Genomic DNA, 24,186 nt, shown 5'->3' on the forward strand with positions numbered 1-24,186 from the left:
ACAGGGACAATAGTGGATCTCTTGAAGCAGGCGGGGACCACGGACTCAGCCAGGAGAGGTTGAATATTGTGGTGAACACTGGAGCTAGCTGGTTAGCACAGGTCTTCAGTACTCGCCCAGATATGCCATCTGGACCTGCAGCTTTCCTGGTGTTCACCCTCAACAGAGCCCTCCTCACACTGTGCTCGGTCACAGAGAGTGTGTGTTCATCCCCAGCGGTAGAACTCACCTCGGCTAACGCTTAGTGTTGTTGTTAGCCGGCGAGCTAGCGCTGTTGTTGCTAGCCTCAAACCGTGCATAAAATGAGTTCAGGTCGTCCGCTAGGGATGCGTCGGCACTCACCATTGCGCGGGGTCTGCTCTGGTAGTTTGTAATAGTCCGTAGCCCCTGCCATAGGCGCCTGGTGTCGCGCTGCTCCATCTGTGATTCCACTCTGTCTCGGTACCTCCTTTTGGCGTTCTTCACCGCCCTCCTCAGTCCATAGACCGCTGCCTTGTACTCGTCCATGTTGCCGGATACAAGACCGGAGTTATAGGCAGCAATGCGGGCTCACAGCTTCACGGATGGATCTATCAACCCACGGCTTTTGATTAGGAAAGACCCTAACTTTTACCGTGGGGACGATGGTGTCCGTTAGCGTTGTTATGAGGCTCATTGCTACTTCCGCCACTCGCTGACGTCACTGGAACTGGATTGGATCATGTCCCAGTCGACAATACTCAGAGCGTCCTGTAGCTCAGCCTCTGATTGGTCAGACCACCGCATCGTTCCTCGTCACTACCGCTTCCCGCGATCCTTTGTTTATACTCCGGAAGCAGAAAAATGGCGGCATGGTCTGATTTCCTAACGGAGGAGAGAGACAGCCTTATAGCCTCTCTTGAATGGCGATAGCAGTGGTCCAACGTTCTTTCCTCTGGTAGCACACGTAATGTGCTGGTGAAAGTTCGGCATGACTTTTTAGGTTTGCCTTGTTAAAGTCCCCAGCCACCACCACAGCCGCGTCGGGATACTTGTTCTGATGCCGACATAACACATCATGTAGGTCCGATAGTGCTACGTCGGTGTCCGCTTGTGGTGGAATGTAGACGGCTGTGGTGATGACCGAGCTGAACTCCCGGGAAGGTAGAATGGACGGCATGAGATCGTCAGATGTTCCAGGTTCGCGAGCAGGAACGAAAGAGTCTTAATGTTCTTGAGGTCGCACCACATGTTGTACATGATGAAGCAGACCTCTCCACCCTTAGATTTACCAGACTCTTCCGTTCTGTCTGCACGGAAAACAGAGAAGGACTCGGTTGGACATATGACTCGATCCGGCACCAGCGGGTCAGCCAAGTTTCCGTCAGACAAAAGATGTTACAATCCCGCATGTCCCGTTGGAATTTGATCCTTGCCCTAAAATCATCCATCTTATTTTCCAGAGACTGGACGTTAGCAAGAAGGATGCTGGGCAGAGGTGGACGGTGGGCTTGAACTCTCAGTCTGTTCCGATCCCCCTCGATGTTTTCGTCGTCCCCGTAGTAGCGGCTCCACTGCTCCTGTTGTGGTTCGCCACGATCTCTGCCGGCCACGCTGGATCGATGGAAAAAGTGGACAAAAACCCTTGTTTTGCGCAAAAGTTTATGTCCAAAAGTGTGCTGCGGTCGTATGTTGTTAGTGCCGATGTGTTTGTGGCAAAGAAAATATTAAAAATAAACACAAAAACTAAAAGAGCGCACAATCTCCGCGGAGCTGCCGCGACGGCGACTGGACACTGCCGCGCCATCTCAGAAATAGTAAAACGTTGGGATTATCAACAACAACAAAGTTTGAGGAACTTTGCAATATTGTGCTTGTGTCATATAACCTCAAAACTAATGAAGTCAGAAAAAACTGGCAAGGAATACAACACTGTTTAATTATACAATAGTCTGATACTATAGACCACTAGTTCGAACATATCCATCAATTGTTTAATCGCTGTTGTGTGCAGTTAAATGCACATTATAAAAAACATCAAGCAACTTATGAACGCGCTTTACTTATCATGCGCTCGCTCCTGCTCACCTTCACCTCCCATCGTCGTGGAGTCAAGTCAAACAGAGTATTACAGAATGTATTGTGCTATTCCTTCACAATAAAAAACAACAACAAACTAAATATTTTTTACAAATCTATAAAATCCCTTTGAGATTATCCTACTAGAATTACATCTGTTTTACTGACTGCAAAATACTTATTTTCTAATGTTCGAGTTAAATTATATTACAAAGACTGTCAAAATGCCGTAAAAGTCATTAACACAACAACAAAAACACAGTAGGCTACAATAAATCATCTCTGGCCAAATCAATCAACTCAGCTATAACACCGTAGTTTGTTTGTTGGTTACATCTTCGCACTACTGTTTTGTTTTGTTTGTTCATTTTATATTATTATTATGTTATGTGCATTTTACTTAATATTATATTCTATTCTTTTTTATAAATTGTAAAACAAATTATATTGTATTGCTTAACCTGTATGTACAAATTCAACTGTAGCGGGAAAAAACTTCTATCTATCTATCTACATACCTGCATGCAAACTCATGAGGGGCGAAAAAGGCGACAACGGGGGAGAGCGCGGGTGCAGGTGGCTTTTTTTTGGTCTCCACACCACATCCACGTTGTTCGATGACACCTCAAAGATTTTATAACTACGGTCTTTTGATTGTTCTGACCGCAAATCTAAATAATAATAAACATTTTAAGAAAAAAAGGTCCTCTGAATAATTCAGTGATCGGGCCCTAATAATAGTAATAACAACTTTACATTATCATTATATATAATATGGTTAAAGTCATTCATGAACCAACTTCCTTTTATTTTACTTCTGTGCTCTGCTAAGCTTTGAGCCTGTTCCATGATTCTGTTCCATGATTCTGTTCCATGATTCTGTTCCATAAACCTGTTCATGATTCTGTTCCATGAGCCTGTTCCTTCGACGTGTCCCATCAAAGATGTTTTATTGCGAAGATCACCACATCGCATGTTCTCCTTGTCTCACTCCAATCTCATAAACGCCGGCCGTCCAATGTACCCGCCCCCCCTACCCCAAAACAAAAACTCTTCGGATCTACACTATTCACGTGGATGACCTATTTTGATTTTAAAACGGCGAATTTCGCCGAAAGGTGACACGTTTGCAGGTATGTATCTATCTATCTCCCTCCCTCCCTCCCTCCATCTCTGCCTACCTACCTATCTGTCTACTATCTGTCTGTCTGTCATCTATCTATCTATCTATCTATCTATCCATCTATCCATCTATCTATCTATCTATATGTTTTATTTTGGTGGAACCGGAAATGCATCTTTCCCTTAATTCCGGTAGACTTGACTGCTGTTTCTTGACCCGTTTTTCTCACACTCAGTCAGTGTTGAGAAGGCGGTCAGAAAACTCGTGAGCGTCGGCATTTACCTGTCAAGATACGGAATAACGTTCCAAGCCGAGCATTGGGAATATTTCTAGTTTCGAATAGAAAACTGCAAAACAGTAGGTTCACGTCCCAGCCATCGGTATGAGCGGGACGGCGTGGAGGGGAGAGGGGGATTTAAATGTCTCTTTCGCCCCTGCTACTACCTCCTTTGATTTGAACTAATCGGGGCACCAGAGCAGAGCCGAGCTGCTTTTATGCTGATTTGAGCGTTTGACTGAGATAAAAGTTGGTGTTCGTCGATTACGGAAACAACATAATCTTTACACGGAACTTGGTCCGCTTTTGTTGGTATTTCGGGGAGTATTTGGCTTCCCTGGGAAGCAGTGGTGGTCAACGGAGAGCGGCTCGCCGAGTCGGGACTGCCCGCTGGAAGTGGTCCTGAAAATGGAGGCTGTTATCGAGAAGGAATGCAGCGCGCTCGGAGGACTGTTCCAAACTCTTATCGGAGACATGAAGGTAAGCAGAATTAACTTTTTTTCCCCCCAACACATCGTATGTCACCGGAGAGACAGACGGACACGAACGTCGGGTAACTTCTCAAACAGCGGTGGAGTTAGCGGTTCGCTTCGGCAGATAACGTGACGCTATTCTACGTGAGTTAGCCAGGCGGACTTCTGGAGAGCGTTTCGCCTCATCTCTCCTCAGACTTCTGAACCTAGAAGTCGGTGAACAAAATGGAGTGACGTGAGAGTCGAGTTCACTTGAGATATTATTCTCAGCTTGTATGTTAGTTTACCTGGTCTCAGGTGAACCTACGGACGTTTTCGTTTTGTGGTGACGTCAGCTAACTAGCGTGCGTTATTACAACGTTATATATTATGTATTACGCATACTATCTCCATTAGTTTATACTATTAGCCATTCCTTGCATTCTAATCGCAGGAAAACCGAAAACAGGTTAGGTTTTCTCTTTTTTGTTGACGTCCATTTGTCCCAGTGTGAAGTGGAGGCAGCAGCCATCACTGGCTGCGCGGAGCAGTCGTCACTCGTCAGTCTCGATGTTATGTTGCTGTTACATCTGAGCTCGGTCGATGACACGAAAATGAGCATTTCTCCAGCTGTTGTAACGTTTCTTGGAATTGGAAAAGGAATTCTGGGAATGTAGCTATCAGGGTAGAAACCGACCCGCGGGGTCTCCAGGCTTTGACATGTGGAGGTCAAATGGCCAGCCATCGGGTCTCCTGGAGCCAGGGCGTTTGTTATGAATACTGCTCAGACATTCAGCACTTCTCAGCGTCCCACGTCTCACTTGACTGGGTCGTCATGCCCCCCTTCGTCTAACCACGCTGCCAGGAAATACAGTGAAAATCAGCAGATGCTTAGTGTATTTGCTTTGCCTGGACTTAAGCCATACTCACTCTCACTGGTGTCTTTTATTTGAAAGCGCCACGGACCGGGCTGTGCACTCGAATACACAGGGATGGCTCACTCAACCCAGGCTGTCAACAAGCGTGTTTGATATCTGATGGCGATGGCCACGACAGAGGGAGGCAGAGTGAGCTGACACAGGGATACGCCACATGCAAAGAGGTGGCAGACATCAAAAAGTACAAGAGTGATGTCAGGGGCAATGGGGGGGGGGGGGGGGGGTACTGTAGGTAGAGAGAGTTGAGCTGGTTGTTGGGTGTAATGTTTGACAGAATCACTTGACATTCCTCAGACCCCTGACAGTAGTAGCACATCAGTGGCGAGCGTGTGCTCATGATATTCATCACGTGACCTGGTGCTGTCATGCTGCAGTGATGCAATAGGCCACTTGCTCTCTGTGATGGTTTTTGAGAGAAGGCTCTTCAACTATTTTCAGCCCGGGACCTAGATTTTGGTAAATTTAGAGTCCCATCGGGAACCGGGCCCATTATACCATGAACTAGTGCTCTTGTTGTGTGGGGATCTTTCAAATAGAGGCCGGTGACCCATTTTGCAAGCTATCGCATTACAGGATCTATTCTATTCTCCCATAAGCAGATAACCTAGAATTAAGAACATGTTTAACAAAATAGAGGGTAGGGGGGCGGGGTTGTGTGATAAACTTAGTCACATGGATGGGATAGTCCTTGGACTTGTTCTCTTTAGCCCTGCAGGGGAGGTGAGGCCTCCGTTCTGAGTCATGTTGATTAAACGGTTGTGTAACTCAGGGAAAAATGAAATCTGTCCAGATGATTGAGTCATCCTTGTTTGTGTCTCTTTTCCCCCCCACAGAGCAGCTACCCTATTTGGGAGGACTTTATCACGAAGGCCGGCAAACTGCAGTCCCAGCTCAGGTGAGACATGTGTACTCAATCCGTCAACATACTTTCTACCTTATTTGGACTTTTACATTAGAAGTGAGTCGATTTCCCTCTAAAGAAGTTTAAAGTTGCCACTAGTCCTGAGCCTGACAAGCACTGACGGTCTACATAAAAGCCTAATCGCTGAACAATACCATCCGGGGGTTATTATGTGTCCTTCTCCCTTGTTTAGTCTTCGTTAAGCCTGATTTAATTTGTTTTTAATTGCTGTACATTTTCACACCTGCCAAAATGATTCCAAGCCATCTGTTAACAATGAATGCCAATCCCAGCCACCTCCCCTAGTTGGTTTTAAGTGGCCACGTGTCAGGTGACAAACAATTTATGACAGCTGAAATAATAGCTTATTGTCCGGCAAGTACTGTAAATATGGATGTCCTGTGGTCTAAATTATACTTTGATGAACAATGCATGGCAGTTCTCTAGCCATGTAAGTGTCCACGTGTCCTGAGACAGACTAACAGTGACAGGTGGATAAAGGCTCCGGGACCGAACAATACTATCCGGGGACCACTCAGTGTCCCATTCTTCCATTTCCTCAGTATTAGGCTGATTAATGGTGATATGTTATTCAAGTCTCTCCATCATTCAGGGGTTAAATGTGTGACCCTGCCATGCTAAAGCTCTGGGGATTATCTGTAGCCAAGGTCATGAAAAGGTCAAAATCTTCTTTTTACCATAGCGCGGTCAATTTATATCGAATTGGCATGCAACTAATGCCAAAATGTTCATAATTTAATGCCCAATCTTGTGATATGCGAAGGTATGCGCTCTACCGAGTGCCCGTTCTAGTTACACCACTTCTTTGCTGCATCAGGATTAATCAGATGCTGCTCCCGGAAAAGATCAGCTCTTTCTCTTCAGGATGAGTTGCGTGTCATTGAGATAAAGATGCCCATATTTAAGTATTTTTGGCGTGTGATCCAGGTAGCAGCAGTTGTGGCATATGGCTGTAACGGTGCCCCTGCTGGAGCATGAAGAGTGTGCTATCTGCGCTTGCTCATGGTGACCTACAAAGAGGGCCTTTTCTGTCTGCTTTAAAGCCTGTATCCAGCAACAACAACACTATTTGGCCTCATAATTTCATTAATTAATTTACCAACGTTCCAACACAATGAAACATTGGTATATTATATGATATGTCTTGTGTTGTGGCTACACGTGTGCGACTATCTTCCTTCACACCCAAACTAGCCCCTTCGACGACAGCATAACCCACACCCAAGGACCTCTCTAATCTGCTTGAGGACTAGGCTCCATAGAAGGGCACATACACACACACACACACACAGTAAAGCACAAACACACCCACCTTCCCTCCTCGGCCTGGATAAGTGACTATCCAGCAGTTGTAGCGGCATATGTCTGTGTGTCTAATGACGTCCTAAAGTAGGCTACTCTGTAATTTTCGACCCTCTGCTCCCCTCTCACAAAGCAACTAGGAAATCAACCAATTACAGTGTTGGGCCTCTTCTGTCATTTTTTTGGTCCAAATATGGTGTTTTGTTCTGCCCATTCTGGTTTTAAGCAACACACACACACAGCTTTGAAGAAAGAGGGCAGGGTGGAATATAGGCTAGCTGATTTCTAATCACAGTCCTCTTTTAACTTGTCGGTGTTTGGTCTGTTTCGTGGATCATGGTCGATGCAGCTGCAGAGCAAGGCGTACACGGAGGCCTCTCTTCCTCTGCTCCAAAAGAAGAACATTTTGTGAAAAACAGACGACCTCAAAACTTCAAATTCAGTTTTTGAACTGTATGGCTTTAAAGCGTATTTGGACTCAACTAGAAGCCCTAAAAGTGTAGATGGTAAAAGTACAAGTAGATTGATATGTGGGTAGATCAACAGATACAAATGGTACAAACATACATGCGTAATACAAAAATCTCTCAAAGCACATTATCTCTGTCATGATGATTTCTACGTTCTGTCAAACAAGGGGAGTTAAAGACAACCTCTTTCTATGATTCAGATTTACTACAGTCACATTCCAGTCTCTGTTGATCTAAGAATAGATGGGGGCAGCAGTGCTGGATATATCATTGTCAGAAATAGCAATCTGCTATACTACCCCAGGGTATATGGGGAGTTTAGATTGGCTTGGCCAAGGCCTTGTGGAATAGATGTAAAAGTCGTTTGTCTTGACTCCAGGACGGGGCCGTTTGCAGACTTCCAGGCCGACGGTAGCAGGCAGGTCGTTGTTGGGGCGGAGCTGAAGGCGTGCAGCAGCAACGAGGGGTTTTCATAGCCACACAAGTCATATTTTGTTTTGGCTGACTGTCGGAGATTAAATGAAAACCTGATTATTCTGCCGTTGGTGCAATTTAGTATGTTACCTAATTTCATAGTCAATTCAGCCAGAAAAAGGGAAAAAAAGATTTTGAATGTGTAATTATTTAATGTCTTGTCAAATCATGATTTTTCCATCTTATGCTAACAACCTTTCCCAGGTAATACTAAGGACAGTACTGGAAGGTGTTGTGAATCAGTTTGCGAGTTCCTCTTTTTTCTTGTATAAGAATGAAGCAGATTACAGCAGATGGTCATGGCTAGTCATCGTAAACCTCTGCACATTGTACTTCAGTGGGTCGGAGCCACTAACACTAAAAGTTGCCTTCTGTTAAAACCACGTGTTTTGGATTATTAAATTGACTGATCAAGACATTTGTTGCACGTGCATGTAAATTATTATCAATTGACCAATGTGTACATGGGATATCTTAGTGGAGTTGAAGGTTGCTTGGGTGGCTGCACGGGGCTTTAAATAGAAAGGAATCTGTGTGTGCCCGTGTGTATGTTTCCTTTTCCATTTGCAGGACACACCCTTGGATCTTCTGGTCAGCATTACAACAGCCAATCATATGACGTTTTTGAGTGATAAAAAGTTCCATTATTGACTTAATGCTCAGACTTGGCTGTCACTAAAATGTAGAATAATATTTAGGCCTGAAACTACAGGTTTGTTTATCAGTTGTGTTCTGTTGTTTTTACTTTTCTTTCGGAGGAGGCCCTTCTGAGATGTTAACTGTCATTCTATTAAGCAACTAACACAGTCTTGAGACAGTTGAGGAAACACATTAAATAAACATGCAATAAACCTTGAGTCTATTTGAAAAATGTCCCTTCCGTAAGTCAATTCGAGAGAGCACGACTCAGTGGCTCTGTGGTCAGCACTGGCTCTGGGCTGGAACCAAACGGGCGATCAGCCCCAGATTCTTTTAAAACATGAAGTGCTTAGCCTCAACCGATGTCCCCTCGACGCCTCACTTATACGGCAGTACTCCCCAAGATCTGTAAACAGACTTTGATGTGTTAAACCGATACTCTTCCCCTATAAGGATATCACCTCACCCCAGAGGCCATGCATCAGGAGCACGACTGCAATTGGCTTGAATGTGTCTTCAAGATACACACACAGTTAAAAACATACTCCGTTAACTCATAGAAATAGATGTGTGATGGTGTAACAATGTTCAGGATTTGTCACACTTTAGAAACGCCACCAACCTGTATTCAGCTATTGTTCTGCCCAGTTGTGAAAGCTACCTGTAAAGGCTTGTTTTTGGAAATTCACAAGTTGTGTCATGATGGTTTTCTGTTGGCCCATGGAATATAACAAGTGTTTGCGACTCAAGTTACTCAGGGTTAGAACAAACATGCTCTTTTGGCATGGAATTTTTTTTCTTTCTTTTTTGCATGCATGACTGTTGCATTGTCTCTGTTGTGGAGATCAGGTATCGCACGTGTACGTGCACACACACACACACACACACACAAAGAGCATCCTCTCCATACTTGTGATCCTAATCATGAGAGCGCTGTTGTTTCTGAAGTAGGTGAGTTAGTATTTCCCAGTTAACCAGTCAGCTGGGCGCCTTGTTGCCAGCGAGCAGAGTAACTGGTGAGTCAGGCAGCAGACAGACTGGATACCAGCAAGATAGTATCTATAATGAGTAAAACAGCAAGTAATCCTACACCAAATTTCCACCACTTTTTTTCCCATTTGAGATTGCATTTTAATCTTCAGTCTTTTATGTGAAAGCATTATATTGTACTGCAATGTGTAACGCCTTGGTAAAACATAAAAGAGGACAAAAGCAAGTGTGATCCCGTTTTCCATGTGAGATCAACAGGGTGATCCTACATTGATTTTCCATTGACCTGGAAGAGCAGCAAACTCAAAAGCTGCTCTGCTGAGCCGGACAGATTGCAGCACTAGACTTCGACATTCCTCACACAGCAGGGCCCGTTTAAGTTTGAACTTACTCCGACACTCGCAGTAAATATTATACATTCTTAACATTTCAAATGATTAGGGCTGATGAAGGCTTCATCATCTAACATGTCGTACAGAAGTTATAGATATGCACTCTTGTATCCAAGTGCTGCAGTTGAGCGCCCACCTGCGTCTATGTTGTCTTTGGCGGAATTAAAGCACTGCTTCTGACGTTATTTATAACACCGAGTTTCACATTTTTTACCCACAGTTTTATGTTTTATAAAACTTAGTGCCTTCCATTGTTTCTCCTCAGTAAACCGTGATGTATTTACTTCCAGACTGAACTTCTGTTTCACTCTTTTCTCCCAGGGCGACGGTGGTTGCCGTGGCGGCTTTCCTCGATGCCTTCCAGAAAGTGGCTGACCTGGCGACCAACTCACGAGGTAGGACCACGCACCCCGGTGTACAGGCGCGAGTGTTTGACCAGTGGTCTTCTACTGCAAAACAATCCGTGAACTCTGGAAGGAATCCGTGTTCTGCTCAGTCTTGATAGACTCAGTGTAGCACGGGGCTGAAGGGGTTAAATCGTTGAGCTCACAGTTAAACAGTGTGTGTGTGTGTGTGTGTCTGGGCACCTATGTGTCTGTGTGTTTGTCTGCGTAGCCCTACTGTGCACGTCCAGTCTTTCACCCCACTGTGCCGAGAGGTTTTGTGGCTTGTTTGCTTTATCGTACGGGTAGTAAATCCGTCACTATGCTGTCTGGAAGATCTGCTGCTGGCTTTTGTCTTCGACCTCTGCACCCTTTCCCCGGCGCTCTGCCCCTCACCCCCACACATACTTCACCTCTGCTACATCTGGACTCTCCCGTAGAGTCTGCTTCTACTCCACCACTTTATGTGTTTGAGAAGGAGAAAAAAAAGGAGGGATTGAAAGATCTTATCCTCCCCGAGCTTTGACACCTCAGACCTTGCTTCATATTAATAATACTATTAATAGGAACTGAGACAGGCACACGCATTCATCACCTCACGTACTGTAGTGAAGCATCGCGGGGAGAGAGATGGAGGAGTACAGGGAGTCATCATTCTCTTGCTCCTTTCTTCTCTGTCTCACACACACAGAATGGATGATTCCTGCGAAGGAGTCCGATTCTCTCAGCTGAAGAGCGTCATCTCTCCTCTGCTCTTTCACCACTTTCTCCCACCATGCTCTCGACATATCGTAGGTCAGCAGTATTGTATTACGCCACCGTCGTTTTGGTGCTCTGTTGCTCCGGCTTCGCTGTACACCCGAGCTCCTCGGCACACAGGCGAGCATGGACAATGTGTTTTGGTGCACTGTTGGCTGATACACATCAGAGACAGATAACCTGTCCACCTGATTATCCTACCAGGGTCTTTTTTAAATCTTGATTACAGATCATATTTTCATTTTGGGGCTACAGTTGTTTATCTTTGCAAATTCCTCAGACGTTTGTATCAAACCCTGAACCTCAGACTGCACACTGTAAGGGCAGCACCGTGTTTCCACTACTTAAGCCTGTACGCCTTTCTTTTTTGATTAACATACGTTGTATGAGTTTATGAATGCTTTGACGACATAATACAGCAAGTAGCTTTTAATAAGCGTAACTCTAGCTGTGTTCTTCCTTATCTTTAAATAGTTGCGTTTGTAATGCTCTGCAGACGAGCGGTCCTTCTGTAGCCGCCTCGACCTGGCGAAGCTATCAGTTTACTCTATTGTTCATCGACACAGCGGAGGAGCATCGCGGCTCGTGTGTCCTTGTGTGTGTGCTTGCGTAAGTAGGTTTGATGTTAAAGAGCATCTGCATGGTTTTGTGTCTACATCAGATAAAGGAGAGCACTGAAAGACACGCCGTTTTCTGTCTGCTTATCATGATCGGTCAGAGGCTGCTGCTGCTGCTGCGGCCACAAGACACAAAGACGATGGGCTGCTTTCCTTCATCTTTTCTATCTTCTCCATCGTCTTGCTTCTTCTTGTTCTGTGCGTCTCCAGGTCCTGACCTGCTCCCAGCAGCCATGGACATCATGTGTGTGTATGTGTGTGTGTTTGTGTGTGTTATGGAGCTAAAATTTAAAAAAGGAAACAGAACTTATCTACCCACCACCACACCATAGAGACCGCCAACTGTTAATGTCCTGCTATTATTATAATAATAATAAAGGTGCACTAACATAAAAGTAACCTGCTACTTGACAGTGCACCTGTTGAAGGTTATTCGGGCTCCTAATCAGGAGAACAAGGCTTTCGGTCGCCTTTGGTCAACATTGCTTTATTGTAGAGCTTTGGATATTTTGGCAGCTCATAAAAATTCAAGGGTTGAGCGCTTGACTCGGCAGACTTTGATATGTGACAGTAGTTATGTTTATAGGGGTTTAGATGAAAGTTACCGAGGGACCCTTTTATCAATGTTATCACGGCAGCTGCATCAAGCAGCATGATCAAAAGCTTGAAAAACAAAAGGAGGCTTTTCTAAACCTCAACCGTGGACCGCAATGGTGTGTTCTCATCTACACCTTGATTCATGTTAAAGGCATACCAACCCTTTTATCAGGCCTTTTTTTACACTTTCATTTAAGGACTAGACCATTTTAGATTAGATTAGATTCAACTTTATTGTCATTACACATGTACAAGTACAGAGCAACGAAATGCAGTTTGGCATCTAACCAGAAGTGCAACAGAAAGTATCATAATAAATACATGATATCCAGGTTATAAATAATGCGGAGATATAAATATATATTCCTGGGGTTGCTAAACTAGTGCAAGTATTCAGTGCATATTAACTATATATTATTTTCTTTTCCCTCGGTTCCCAATGTGGCTAAAACCTGGAATAATTACTAATTAAGCATTATTTTGCAATGACAGGTAAACCGAGAGCAAGACCTGAGATGTTCTCGCTCTTCAAGACATGAGTTACAGACGATGCATACGATGTTCTCGCTCTTCTTAAATTCTCTTTCTAAAATACATTTCCAGTCCTTAGTACTAGCTAAATATTTATTTCCATTTGTAATTCATGAAAGGTGGATTCAAGGTCTTCAAACAACTCAATACCCCAATGATTTCTTTAAAATCAGATTATTAACATACATTAAAGAACAGGAAGACACCTTATTCACAGAAGAGGAAACTTTCCTCAAGATTTTCTTTATTATTTATTTTTAAATATGATATAATCTGAACAATAATTAAAATAGCTTTTGATATAAAAGCTATAATTGATTGGTTCATGCGAGACACACCAGGTGTGTGGAACACTCTTCCAGTGTCCCCACCAGTAAAAGCTCTTTGCATAATCTAATCCAGGGTGTCACAAACCCTCGACTGAGTTTTGGACAACAAAAGTCAGTTGCTTCATTTACTTATCAGCTTTGGCATGCTGTTTGTGTTTTTGCATTTGTTTAAGTGATTTATTGTACCTGATTCTTGAAATCCAGATGTATTCATGAGGAGAAAAACACTTTGGATGCTGGGTCAGTTTTGGCATTCCATGGATTAGGTTGACAATGCCCAATTAAACCAAAGTTAGGGTTTACAATAAATGAGGATTAAGATGCAAGGATTATTTTGTTTTGTCAAAAAATAAACTCTGAGTGAGTATCCTTCTTTTCATTGTCAAGATTTGTAAAGGTAAAGATCAGCTTACCAGTTTACAGTTGAGTGAAATATCATAACCGGAATGCCAAGTGGAGAAAGTTTGAATGAAAGAAAGAACGAAAGAAATACTTAAGTTTCCAGACAAAGCCTTTGCTTTCCACTGTTGGGCTCTATTATTCAGAGTCTATTGGAGATTACAGTGAACAGACACATATGAGACGTGCATATATCGCTAAATGTACACACACACACAATGAACAGAGAGCTATGCACTCATAATCATAGATTCTTACAGATCTGTATATTCAAATGTGTTTAGACAAAGACTTGTACGTTCACGGCCACATACACACACACACACACACATACCGGATTAGCTGAAACCACCTGTTTCGCTGTACTCTGTTGCGGTCGGTTCGGATTTGGACTTTTTCCCTGCACAAAGGGCTCACTTTTCTTTGTTTCCTTCTGATAAAGTACATTGCCTCTCGTTGTTTCCCAGCTGTATTTTTAGCCTGCGTGTTGTAGCGTAGGATCTCATTTACCCAGTATTTTAAGTTTACTAACTCAACAATAAGGGCCCAGCTGGCTAGCCCGTTCCTTCACTCCAAAAAACACGCAGGACACAAAGCAAAACACAAAAAACACAACCCGGAATACAGTTCATTCAGTGTCTTTCAAGTTTTATATCGTTCTTCGGGTCAAAAGAAACGAACACTGTCCTTTAACGGAAAACCCGACTCAAAAGGAGTCTGCAGATAACTGAAATATTTCTCTTATCACGTTAATTAAATAACATATCATTTCCAAAACCACAATGAAATAAGTGTGTGGGGCAGTGGGATGTGTTTTTCCGGTTTCACCCACTCTCGCTCCTCGCTCTGGTCACCATGTTGGTTTTCCCCCAAATGTTTGTTGGTTCCCCCCTCCTTTCCTGCTCACAGGTGCTCTAATTTATCAACTTTTAGGCTCCACCCACTTTTCCTGTGGGGGGCGGGATAAGGCTGTCCTCTGCTACAGTGTTTTTCTTTCTTATGTTTCCTGATAAATGTTTTTCAGGTCCATTCTTACGATGTCAGGGTTAACTGTACATACTCATCCCGTAAAATAAAGCTTCTCTTTTCATGATCGTTGTCATGTATCAAATCCCTGGGCGCATTCATTCATCCAGTTGATATCAGATATCAGTCTTTCATTTTGGTGTTGTAAGTCTGTCACACTTTGTGCCCTCTCTGCTCTTCTCTTATTCGTTCTCCTTTGCCACATGTTGCAGCACTTTCCACTCTTTCCCTCTCCATGGGTCACCTTTTCTCTGACCTTTTCACTCTGTCTCTGTAGCATCTATTTCATAACCCTGGCCCCAAAGATGAAACCATTACAAAAGACATGTATCCATCTACTGTTGGCACAAACGCACACCAGGGTGGTCACATCACGCACACACAGAGTTGCTTGCCTTGGAGCAGCGTGCCAGTGTTTGCTGTAATGGTTCTATTTGATTTAAAGTCATGTGATTAAACATGTTTTGGGTCTGACTTTACAGAAGTACTCAGACATCAGGCCACATGGAACACCGTCCAGGATACTGACGAACAACAGGAAAACATAGTTAAAAGTGATGCATTCATCTTCTTGTTTCACATTTTATAAGCAGAGTTTGAGCATATCATATTATAATATTTAGTCGTTGTGCACCACTAAAGCTTTTTTCAGCAGAAATAAACTCTTTTAGCACTTGATGGAATCTGTTCATCGAGCTTGGTTACTTAGGAACTAATAAAGTAAAACGAGCAGCTCACATTGAGTCGCTTCACATTCTGTCAATAATCTCCTTACCTCATTATGACCTCCACCAAATGTTACTTCACTGCAGTATAAAAAAAGTAGCCACTCGTGGAAAGCCATATGAATTTCTAATAAAGTCGTTTTTGTAACTGTTTTAAGAGAGAATCATAAAGTTCTAAGATCCAATATTTTTCCCGCCCCTCCGAGTAACCAAGTGGTTTAGACGGACTGAAGATGGAGCTTTTTAAACCAATTACAGGGTACCACTTTAGGTGAAAGACAGCTATATGCAACATAACCAAAAGGTTATCACAACCCCTTTTACAAGCAATTTTACAAGCAAAAATAAAACAATAATTAATAACACAACTTGGTGTTTTGCAATCTTCATTTCAGCTCTTGTTCAGCTGTTGTCTGAACCATATTATCTCCCTCTGAAAACTTGAAACTGCACTCGTCATTGGTCAAGAATGAGACAAAGCCCTTTTGTATCTGTAAAGAGAGAACAGAAAAGGCGAACGAATAATCCTTTCTCTTGTTTCATCAAGTACTGTTACATTTTCCATGTAGATCCCCTCTTTCCCTCGGTTCTCTACCAGATTATACTTCCGTCATAGTTTCCTTCTGCATATAATGGGTTTGTGTATGTGTCTGTTTACGTGCTTGTGTATGCATCTTTCTTTTCTGCGTGTGTGTGTTTCTGTGTTCATACGAGTACTACCTCTTTGTTGGAGTCCATTCACCAAGTGAGTTAAATGTGACAGTCGGTGAGTAGTGAGATTTCTTTCAAGTCAGCCACGGTTACACAGCTGACGGCAACCATGCTGCCCAGGGAGATGAGGTCATTCCCTACAACAGACCAGACAAGGAGAGAAGATGTTACAAATAACACAGTAATGCCATTTTTACTCTTTTCAAGACGTGCATGGTGTTGGACTAAATAGACAGATGTGAATTATATAAGAGCAAACTCTCAAGGGCTTTAAACTTCGATAAAGTTGAAGGCCAGTATAACCTAGCCAAGGGTACTAGACCATAGTATGTTTCTGGTATGAAGACATCCCATCCTGAACCGAGTGCTTACCATCCTAGGTATATATACGAAGAGCAAGTTTGACCAGTTTTGAGGCTTAATTAAATAGCTTGTTTGAAAGAGTCTCATCTCGGAAACTGGCATTCTTGGTTGTAACATGTTCCAGAACATATTCACAGAGACACGCACGCAACACTGAATTTCCCACACCACCCATCGCATAATAGTTTGTTCAGTTATATAAATAACCGAGCCTGTGTCGCACGCTGGTTGGCAGCTGTCAGGACACTGTCTGGGCATGTTGAGTGAGTATTTGTGTGTGTTCATATAGAGTATGTTAGCATGTCACAGTGTCTACTGTATGTATCTTTCTCTCTCTGTCTGTCTCTCTCTCTATGTATGTGTGTGTGTGGGGTATATTATTCCCACTGGCTCTGTCAGCAGCTAGTGTCGAGTCTGTTTGGACACGTCTGACTCTGTGGAGATGAAATAGCCACCTGCCACGCAGGCGGCATGTAGAAGCCTGTTTGTGCTAATTAGACCTTACAAAGATGATTAAGTTGTCGAAACATGTTTTTAAATACAATAATTACTCCCGTTATTGAGAATCCTTTGAGCAAGAAAAATAATTATACGCATCACATCACCTTCAACAGCTCCTCATCACTAGAATTGTAAATACATGGTCAGATATTGTTGACATGGTATATGCCGTTTGATGTTTTATAAAGTACCCTTGTGTCAACAACAAACAGCGTTTTTTGGGTTTTCCCATCACAATTGTGGAACACGGAATATTAAAAATAAATGATTCTTTCAACAATTAGCTGTTTTTTATATATTAACCCCTGGACAGCCATAGAACACTGTTGACTAAAACATCTGCCTCCCAGAGGTTTACAAGGATCTTATTATCCTGATGTCATTATCTACATCCTGTATGAATACAATAAACCAGTTCTTAACCCTTGTGTTGCCTTAGGGTCATTTTGACCCAAATCAATATTACACCCTCCCCCCGCATTAGGATTAATTTGACCCAATTCAATGTTTAATGTCGGTGTTCTTTCGGTAGTCAACAAACAAACATAAAGTGCCTCACACTTAAACTTGGAAAACAATATTAATTCTAATAATTTTCTGGAGGTTTTAATTGCTGGTGTCAAATTGAACCCAAAGGGTAAAATATGTTAGTAAATATAAAGGTAACAGGAGGGTGAAACATTGAATCGGGTCAAAATGACCCAAAGGCGGGGGGAGGGTGTAATATTGATTCGGGTCAAAATGACCCTAAGGCTACACAAGGGTTAAACACATTCTGTTTGGAAAAAATACATATTTTGTCGTCTTTTCTGCAGTCCTGTTCACATCATACTTGCTGGTATCCAGCAATACTTTGTTACCCCCGTGTCTGTCTCTCTATCTGACTGCACCTGATTTCTTTCTTTTTTTTATTTGCATGTATATGACTGGGGAAACTACCTTTTTCCCTTGGACCAATGTTGAAAAACAAAACGTCAAAACCTCACTCGTACTGTTGACTAGAAGCATGAAGAAGTATGTCAGAGTGAGCCGCGGCCTTTATTTAACTTTAATGACTCGTCTCTCAGTAGACATGGAGGGGCAACGCATGGGGGTTGTGGAGTAGAGATGCTAAATGTCAAAACCTCCAGTATGAAGTCGTGAATTATAATTGTGTATACTGGGAGTAAAGTATCAATCGAGTAAAAATCGTCCGGTGTTGTTTTTCCCACATTGGTCTCGATGCCCTTTCCCAAGTTCTCTCAGAGCTTCATATGTTCCAGCTTGCTTCAAAGTGGCTGTGCTACATCTTTCTGACCTCTAAACACTGCCTAGCTTCAGCCCATTGTATGACCTCTCCCATTAACATCAATGCCGCCCCTCCTTATGGAATAGCTTAGTTCCACTGAGGCCCTTGAGTTCCTTCAATGAGTTCAGCACCTGAAAATAACTTCCACTTTAGAGGTGTGCATGTGCCTCATTTTGAACTATCTGCACTATATTTCTTCTATGCTTTGAAGTAGCATGTATTGGGGGGGGAAAAGGGACAAATGGAAATCCCACGACAGATGACATGCATATTGTATAGTTGTCTGTGCGGTGTTGCTGTGTTAGTGGATATCAAAGGTAAGTGGGGTTGTAAACTCCAGATGTCCCTAAAGATTTACCTTCTACTATTTCCAGTCATCTGGTAATTCACTTGGTGCTAATGCAGGGTAGAAGCTGTTACGAGTGCTATCTGTTATCTATGCCTGTCACTATTACAGGCATGTATGACATATTCACATATCACTCTTTTGAACTTTTCAGCTTAACTTTTAGGTTTGGACGTGAAACATCGGGATGCAAGAAGTCTAAATGGAGATGGAAGGCTCGGTAATTACTGTACACATGAACTAGATACTGTAGATCACTGTAACCTCATCTTTGAATCTGAATGAGTCTCAGAGGAGTAATAAATCAAGTGTGTGTTGATTGTCCAAGAGAGAAGTAAAATGTTCTGTGAAATTATCATGGACACTGAAAAAATCTTCAGTTCCGTGCATTCCAAGTTAGGTTGAGAAAGCCTGAAGTCTAGTTCTGCCAGTGATTTGCTCACTTCTCTAAGCAGACTGAGTGCTCTGCCATGGACAGACGCCCTTACAGCTTCACGAAGAAAAACAATCTGTCCGTTTCCTCATTGCCCTTGTCCGTTCATGGCTTGGCCTCTGTTACAGAGCACCCTTACATCCTGAACCAACCCACTGTCTCATGGCTCCGTCCTGTTGAACAGATCAGACCAAGACCAGCCTGGCTGTTTACATTTCCTGCACTCCGTCCAGCTCAGACCTAAAGCCCATCCCCAGGACTCGCTCTGTGGCTCTCAATCCTCTGTTCTCTTCTGTTCTCTTCTGTTCACCCTGACCCCACCCTGTGACTCTTACAGATCACTGGAACCGGCAATTCAATCCGTTAACCGGTCAAATACACAGACCAACGTATAAACTTGCATAACAACGCAAGCACAGCGATACAACGCAAGTACAGATTCAATCATATAGACTAAACTGCACCAAATCATGTTCCTCCCTCAGACTCAACAGAGTATATCTTCATCAGGATGATTTAGTTCTGACCTACAAGGAAGTGTCTTTAAAAAAATATGCAACCATCTGCTTTAAAACAAACATCTGCCCACTCACATTGCAGTTCGGCTCCAAAATACCCTTGTCATGGGTTAAGGGACACAAATGTGTGTGTGTGTGTGTGTGTGTGTGTGTGTCTGTGTATGAGAGAGAGAGTGCAGGTTTTCGAGACAAGAGCAGGACAAACACCTCTACGTGTTTGACCCAGAAAAGAATGGGAGATTCCTCTGTGCACTTGACTCTGCGTGCATGCAGTGTGTGTCCACACAAGTGTTTGTGGATTTTCGCACTGTTTGCTCTCTGTTTTTGTTTAAACAAAAACCCGGTTAGACCGGTGAGCTTTGGATTTGGAACATCTGACATGCACGCAAAGCCAAATTCACAACACATGTCTGACAAATGAACTTCACCATAATAACTGTCTGCTGTGGTTTAATAGGCATTTATCAACCAAGTTGCCACATGGATACTCTTTTCAGGGGGGAAAATGCATCGGTAGACTTAGTAGTGTCTCTAATGTGCTAAGAAATCCCCGGGCTGAAAACATTTGGCATGTCTGCCTTTGTATGTCTTTGTGTGTGTGCATGAGAAAGATAGTCACACTTGTTTCCTTCCGACACACAATTAAGGGTCTGTCAGCTGACTGTGTGTGTGTGTGTGTGTGTTCTAATTTGTAACCTCACAGATGTATTTATTGTGGCTGTGAGGGCTAATTTGAGGGTTTTCTCCCTGTAAAAGTGAACACATTTACACAAGGCCACATCCCAGCAGCTCGGCTGTGACCCAACACAGTCTGCTTTTGTTCTCTACCTCCGTGCACGCACTTATAGACTCACTGGACTTCATGGGGACGGTTAAGCCTCCAGTCCGAGTGCTGCCCTACTACAGCCTTGACTCCGGAGAACTTTGTGTCTCGAAACTTCAGCTCTCTAAATGCACTGATTTTGACTCTGGCAGCTCCTGCAATGGAGATCCAACGCTGACATGTGACTTGTTTCTCATTTACCCTCAAATTGGTATTTGATCACTTTTTCCAGAGGCAAAGACATTTGTCCTCCTTCTCCAGAAACATTCTTTCTCACCTTCATTCCCCCCCCCCTTTTTGTTTCCTCTCCACGTACTCCTCCGTATCTACACCCTCACCTCCTGTCTGTGTCCAACTGTGAGACCAGGTGCACACGCAGCCGTTCTGTGACCGCGACCCATTTTCTGTTTATCATCAGGAACTTGATACTTAGTTGAAACTTCCCTCAAGGACAGAGAGAAAGATGGGAAGATAGAGAGGGGCAGAGACGGAGAAATGTAAGAACTAGGTTGCAGTGATGTGTTTTACTGGACTATAAAGGGCCACGGCTACTAAAGTTGACTGATGAATCCATTTGGCCTTTTTATTGGCATTCAATGCGCTGCAGCCATAACTGCACGAAAGACTTTACATTTAATTTGAGATATCTATATATTTAGATTGTTGAAAGTAATTTCCACTCCCAGCATTATTTTAGGGATTTTAGGGGCTACAACTTTTAATTCCACTGAGTAATCACAGCAAGATAACAAGTGGTATTTGTGTGATATCTGACTTGCTTTCCATTATTGATGATCTCTCAGATACATAACGCAACACTATCAGCTCTTGATATACATACAAGCTGAATAATCAGCTTTTTCTACTCCAAACTATTGCTATTATATTGGCCTTTAAAATTCTGCGACCCATTTGCCTCAACACTCAAAGACAGAAGCACAGATGCACAGTGGGACGCCATCGTCAGCTTCTTACGGTGTGACTGGGCAGGTGAGCCATCTGCTGCACCATGACCAGGAAGGTGAACGCGTTCCCTCGTCCAGTCAAGGTGACTTACACTGTGCATACATTGTGTCTAATATCTGTCTCTATATTCATTTGAAGCTAAATGTTTTTTTTATTTTATTTGGTAGAATAATGATGTCAGTGAATGTGTTGTAAAATGTACTAAACAAGCATGTTGCACAAACGTTGTTTAAATTGATCAAATAGGTATGAGCTTATTGAGGGTGTGAGATAGTATAGCCATTGTATTGGTTGATAGATAAGTAATGGGAAAGTTAAGTCCATGCAGGTTACTCATTCAGTGAGTTGACTGAGTTTTCAGCGTCTGGATTGTTCCCTATCATCCCATAGACACTTCATAAAACACTGAATGAATGATGTGTTTGTAGTAAGAGTGCGTGCGCGTGTGTTTGCGTGTGTGTGCGTGCGCGCGGATGTGGAGTGACATTCGGGTGGAGAACGTCCCCATACTAACTCTTTGACAGTATAGAGGGCTCTTACTCAGACACAAGCACACACATTATGCATGCAAAGGCTCAGACACACACATAGATGTAATCTGGTGCTCATTATTGCAAACAATGCAGTGTTGTGTGGTACTGACAAGCAGTGCAGTCTCTCTCATGTGTGTCTGGTTTAAATTATCATCGGTATCTCTCAGACTAGAGCCTCCGAGTCTTTCCGACGGAAAGGGAAGGTCACAGGCACGTACACATTTGAACCCCTGTTTGGAAGGTGACAAGTTGCCTTCATGTTTCTGTTCATTCTACTTTAGACTGCTGTGTGTCTTGCTTCTAACTGTGTGAGAGAAACACTTGTTTGTGTCGAGATACTCTCGAAGTAACAAGGACAGCCTGTGTAAATTGGGTTTCACTTTCAATTTTCCAGATTTGTCACATGTTTGAAAGTCACTTTGATTCAAGATTACCTTCCCGTTTAATTGTTGAAGGTCAAACTTTGATGTTTTCTCTGAATTGCTTCTGATGTCGAGGGACATTTGGGGTACAGTAGAAAGTTTCCACCATCCACAAAGGTACATGTAAGTCTATTGCTCGATTGTAACTGTATAAGTCAAGGCAAATGGTTACTTTGGCAAAAGTAAATAGGGGAACTTGCAGTGTATATTTAGTATATTGATTCTAATTTCACATGTACTTCTCCGTTTTATACCAGTTTTTTTTTCCAGAATTGAATTATTGCAATTTCATATGATATTTTCGCTTTTGCATTTAATCTTCAATTAAACATTTCACGCATTGCCTTGGGCTTGAATGCAAGAGAGAATAATACAGTGTTGCTCCTTGTGCACACCTCAAACTCCATTATGACTCGTGGGAATATCTTGAAAAAAGTTGGTCCCAAGTAAACCTCTTGCTAAAGCCCCCAAAATGGGGTGTTGACATTATTGAACACTGAAGCTTTTAAGGGCATGTGTCGACATGGTCTTGATTATCTGTATGTTTGAAGTATATGTTCCTGTTTTTCTGTGTATGATTTACACGAGCATGTTGAAACAGGGTTTTGTTCGCTGGTATTCTTTTCAAGGTACATTTGTTTTATTACTGTATTGCCATGTTGACAGAATTGCACATTTGAAATGAACGTGACAGTAATTCGGGCCACATTAGCGATGACTTTAGTTTAGCAAACACGACGTTCGTGACTCAGACCCATGAATCAGAACTTATTCAGTTGTTATTGCGTCAGTTATTGCAGTGGAAATATGAACATCTGTCCTCTTCACTTCAAGCGATTAACATCAGACTTTGAGCACGTTGCGACCATACGCTGATGAGATGCTGCTCCTCTGTACATACAGTGTCTCATTTGTCCGATAAATTAAAAAAATAATAGCTTTAATGTTGTTTTTTAAGTTGATTGGGTTTCATTGTGTGACTGTTTTAGGTTGCAGTTATCATTGCCACTGTTTCTAAGCTCTGCATAAAGACGGCAATACTCTAGCCCAAAAAAGCAAAACATTTAGAGGTCCTAGTAAATCCTTTCTGTCTATCCGTCTGTGGAATGTGTGTCAGACCAGAAAGGAAGATTAGAGAGAAAGTGGGGCACCCAAAAAAAGAGCAAGTGGGCTCTGGGGTAATCTATTTTCTCTCTCCATCTCTTTCTCTCTCTGGTCATCTTATGACACGCTTAAACCCCCTCCTTGGGGGATTTGATTGGTCAGATTCTGGGCAGCAGACTTAAAGCTGCTGTTGAGCTGTTACATGCTGTGGAGAATAAAATGCAGGCACTGGCTGCCAGTGAATGAAGCACCATACAGCCAGCTCTATTGCAACAATTGATGTTTTCGTGCTTCAAAAGGTTATTTATTCGCTCCTTATTTGATGTCCTACCTGATGCAGAAATGGCAAATGTGGTAATTTGATGTAGAGAGAAACCAGAAAGAGAGAAAACTGAACTGAGCACAGAAAGACTGGGATGTAGAATAGTGAACAACGAGATCAGAGAGCGAGCAGCTTAAAAGAAGAAATAAAGGGAATACAGTAGAAGAAAGGGGGGGGGGGGTCTTACATGACCTACATTTGCATTGCAGTCTGCAGCTGAAACATGTGAAACATCCAACATGTGCAGTTATGACATGGCACTGTAAGAGTATTGTACACCAGCAGCATCCATTACCATGGCAGGTCTGCCTGGAGACTGTGTGCTAGCATGGGATTTATGTAAAGAGACCACCCTGATACTTCTCTCTTGTCCTCACTCTCGTTCGTTTCTCTGTTCCTCTCATGCGCTCGACTCTTGTGCTGCATGTGGACTCTGGTGATCACATTACCATCGAGCACTGCTCTGCTTAACAG

General features: G+C 42.9%; 1 protein-coding gene across 5 annotated transcripts in view; it reads left to right on the forward strand.

The window, feature by feature from the left end:
- Positions 1–3,427: 3,427 nt before the first annotated feature.
- LOC130212724 (protein MTSS 1-like) overlaps positions 3,428–24,186 on the forward strand; it is a 53,026-nt gene continuing 32,267 nt past the window's right edge. For all 5 annotated transcript variants that reach the window (XM_056443867.1, XM_056443869.1, XM_056443870.1 and 2 more), the window contains exons 1-3: positions 3,428–3,917; positions 5,661–5,722; positions 10,338–10,411. In XM_056443867.1, coding sequence (XP_056299842.1) covers positions 3,846–3,917; positions 5,661–5,722; positions 10,338–10,411 — 208 coding nt within the window. In that variant the 5' untranslated portion in view covers positions 3,428–3,845. The remainder of the gene's footprint in view (positions 3,918–5,660; positions 5,723–10,337; positions 10,412–24,186) is intronic.

Source organism: Pseudoliparis swirei, chromosome 22 (genome assembly GCF_029220125.1).
Source record: "Pseudoliparis swirei isolate HS2019 ecotype Mariana Trench chromosome 22, NWPU_hadal_v1, whole genome shotgun sequence".
Taxonomy (NCBI): Eukaryota; Metazoa; Chordata; class Actinopteri; order Perciformes; family Liparidae; genus Pseudoliparis; species Pseudoliparis swirei.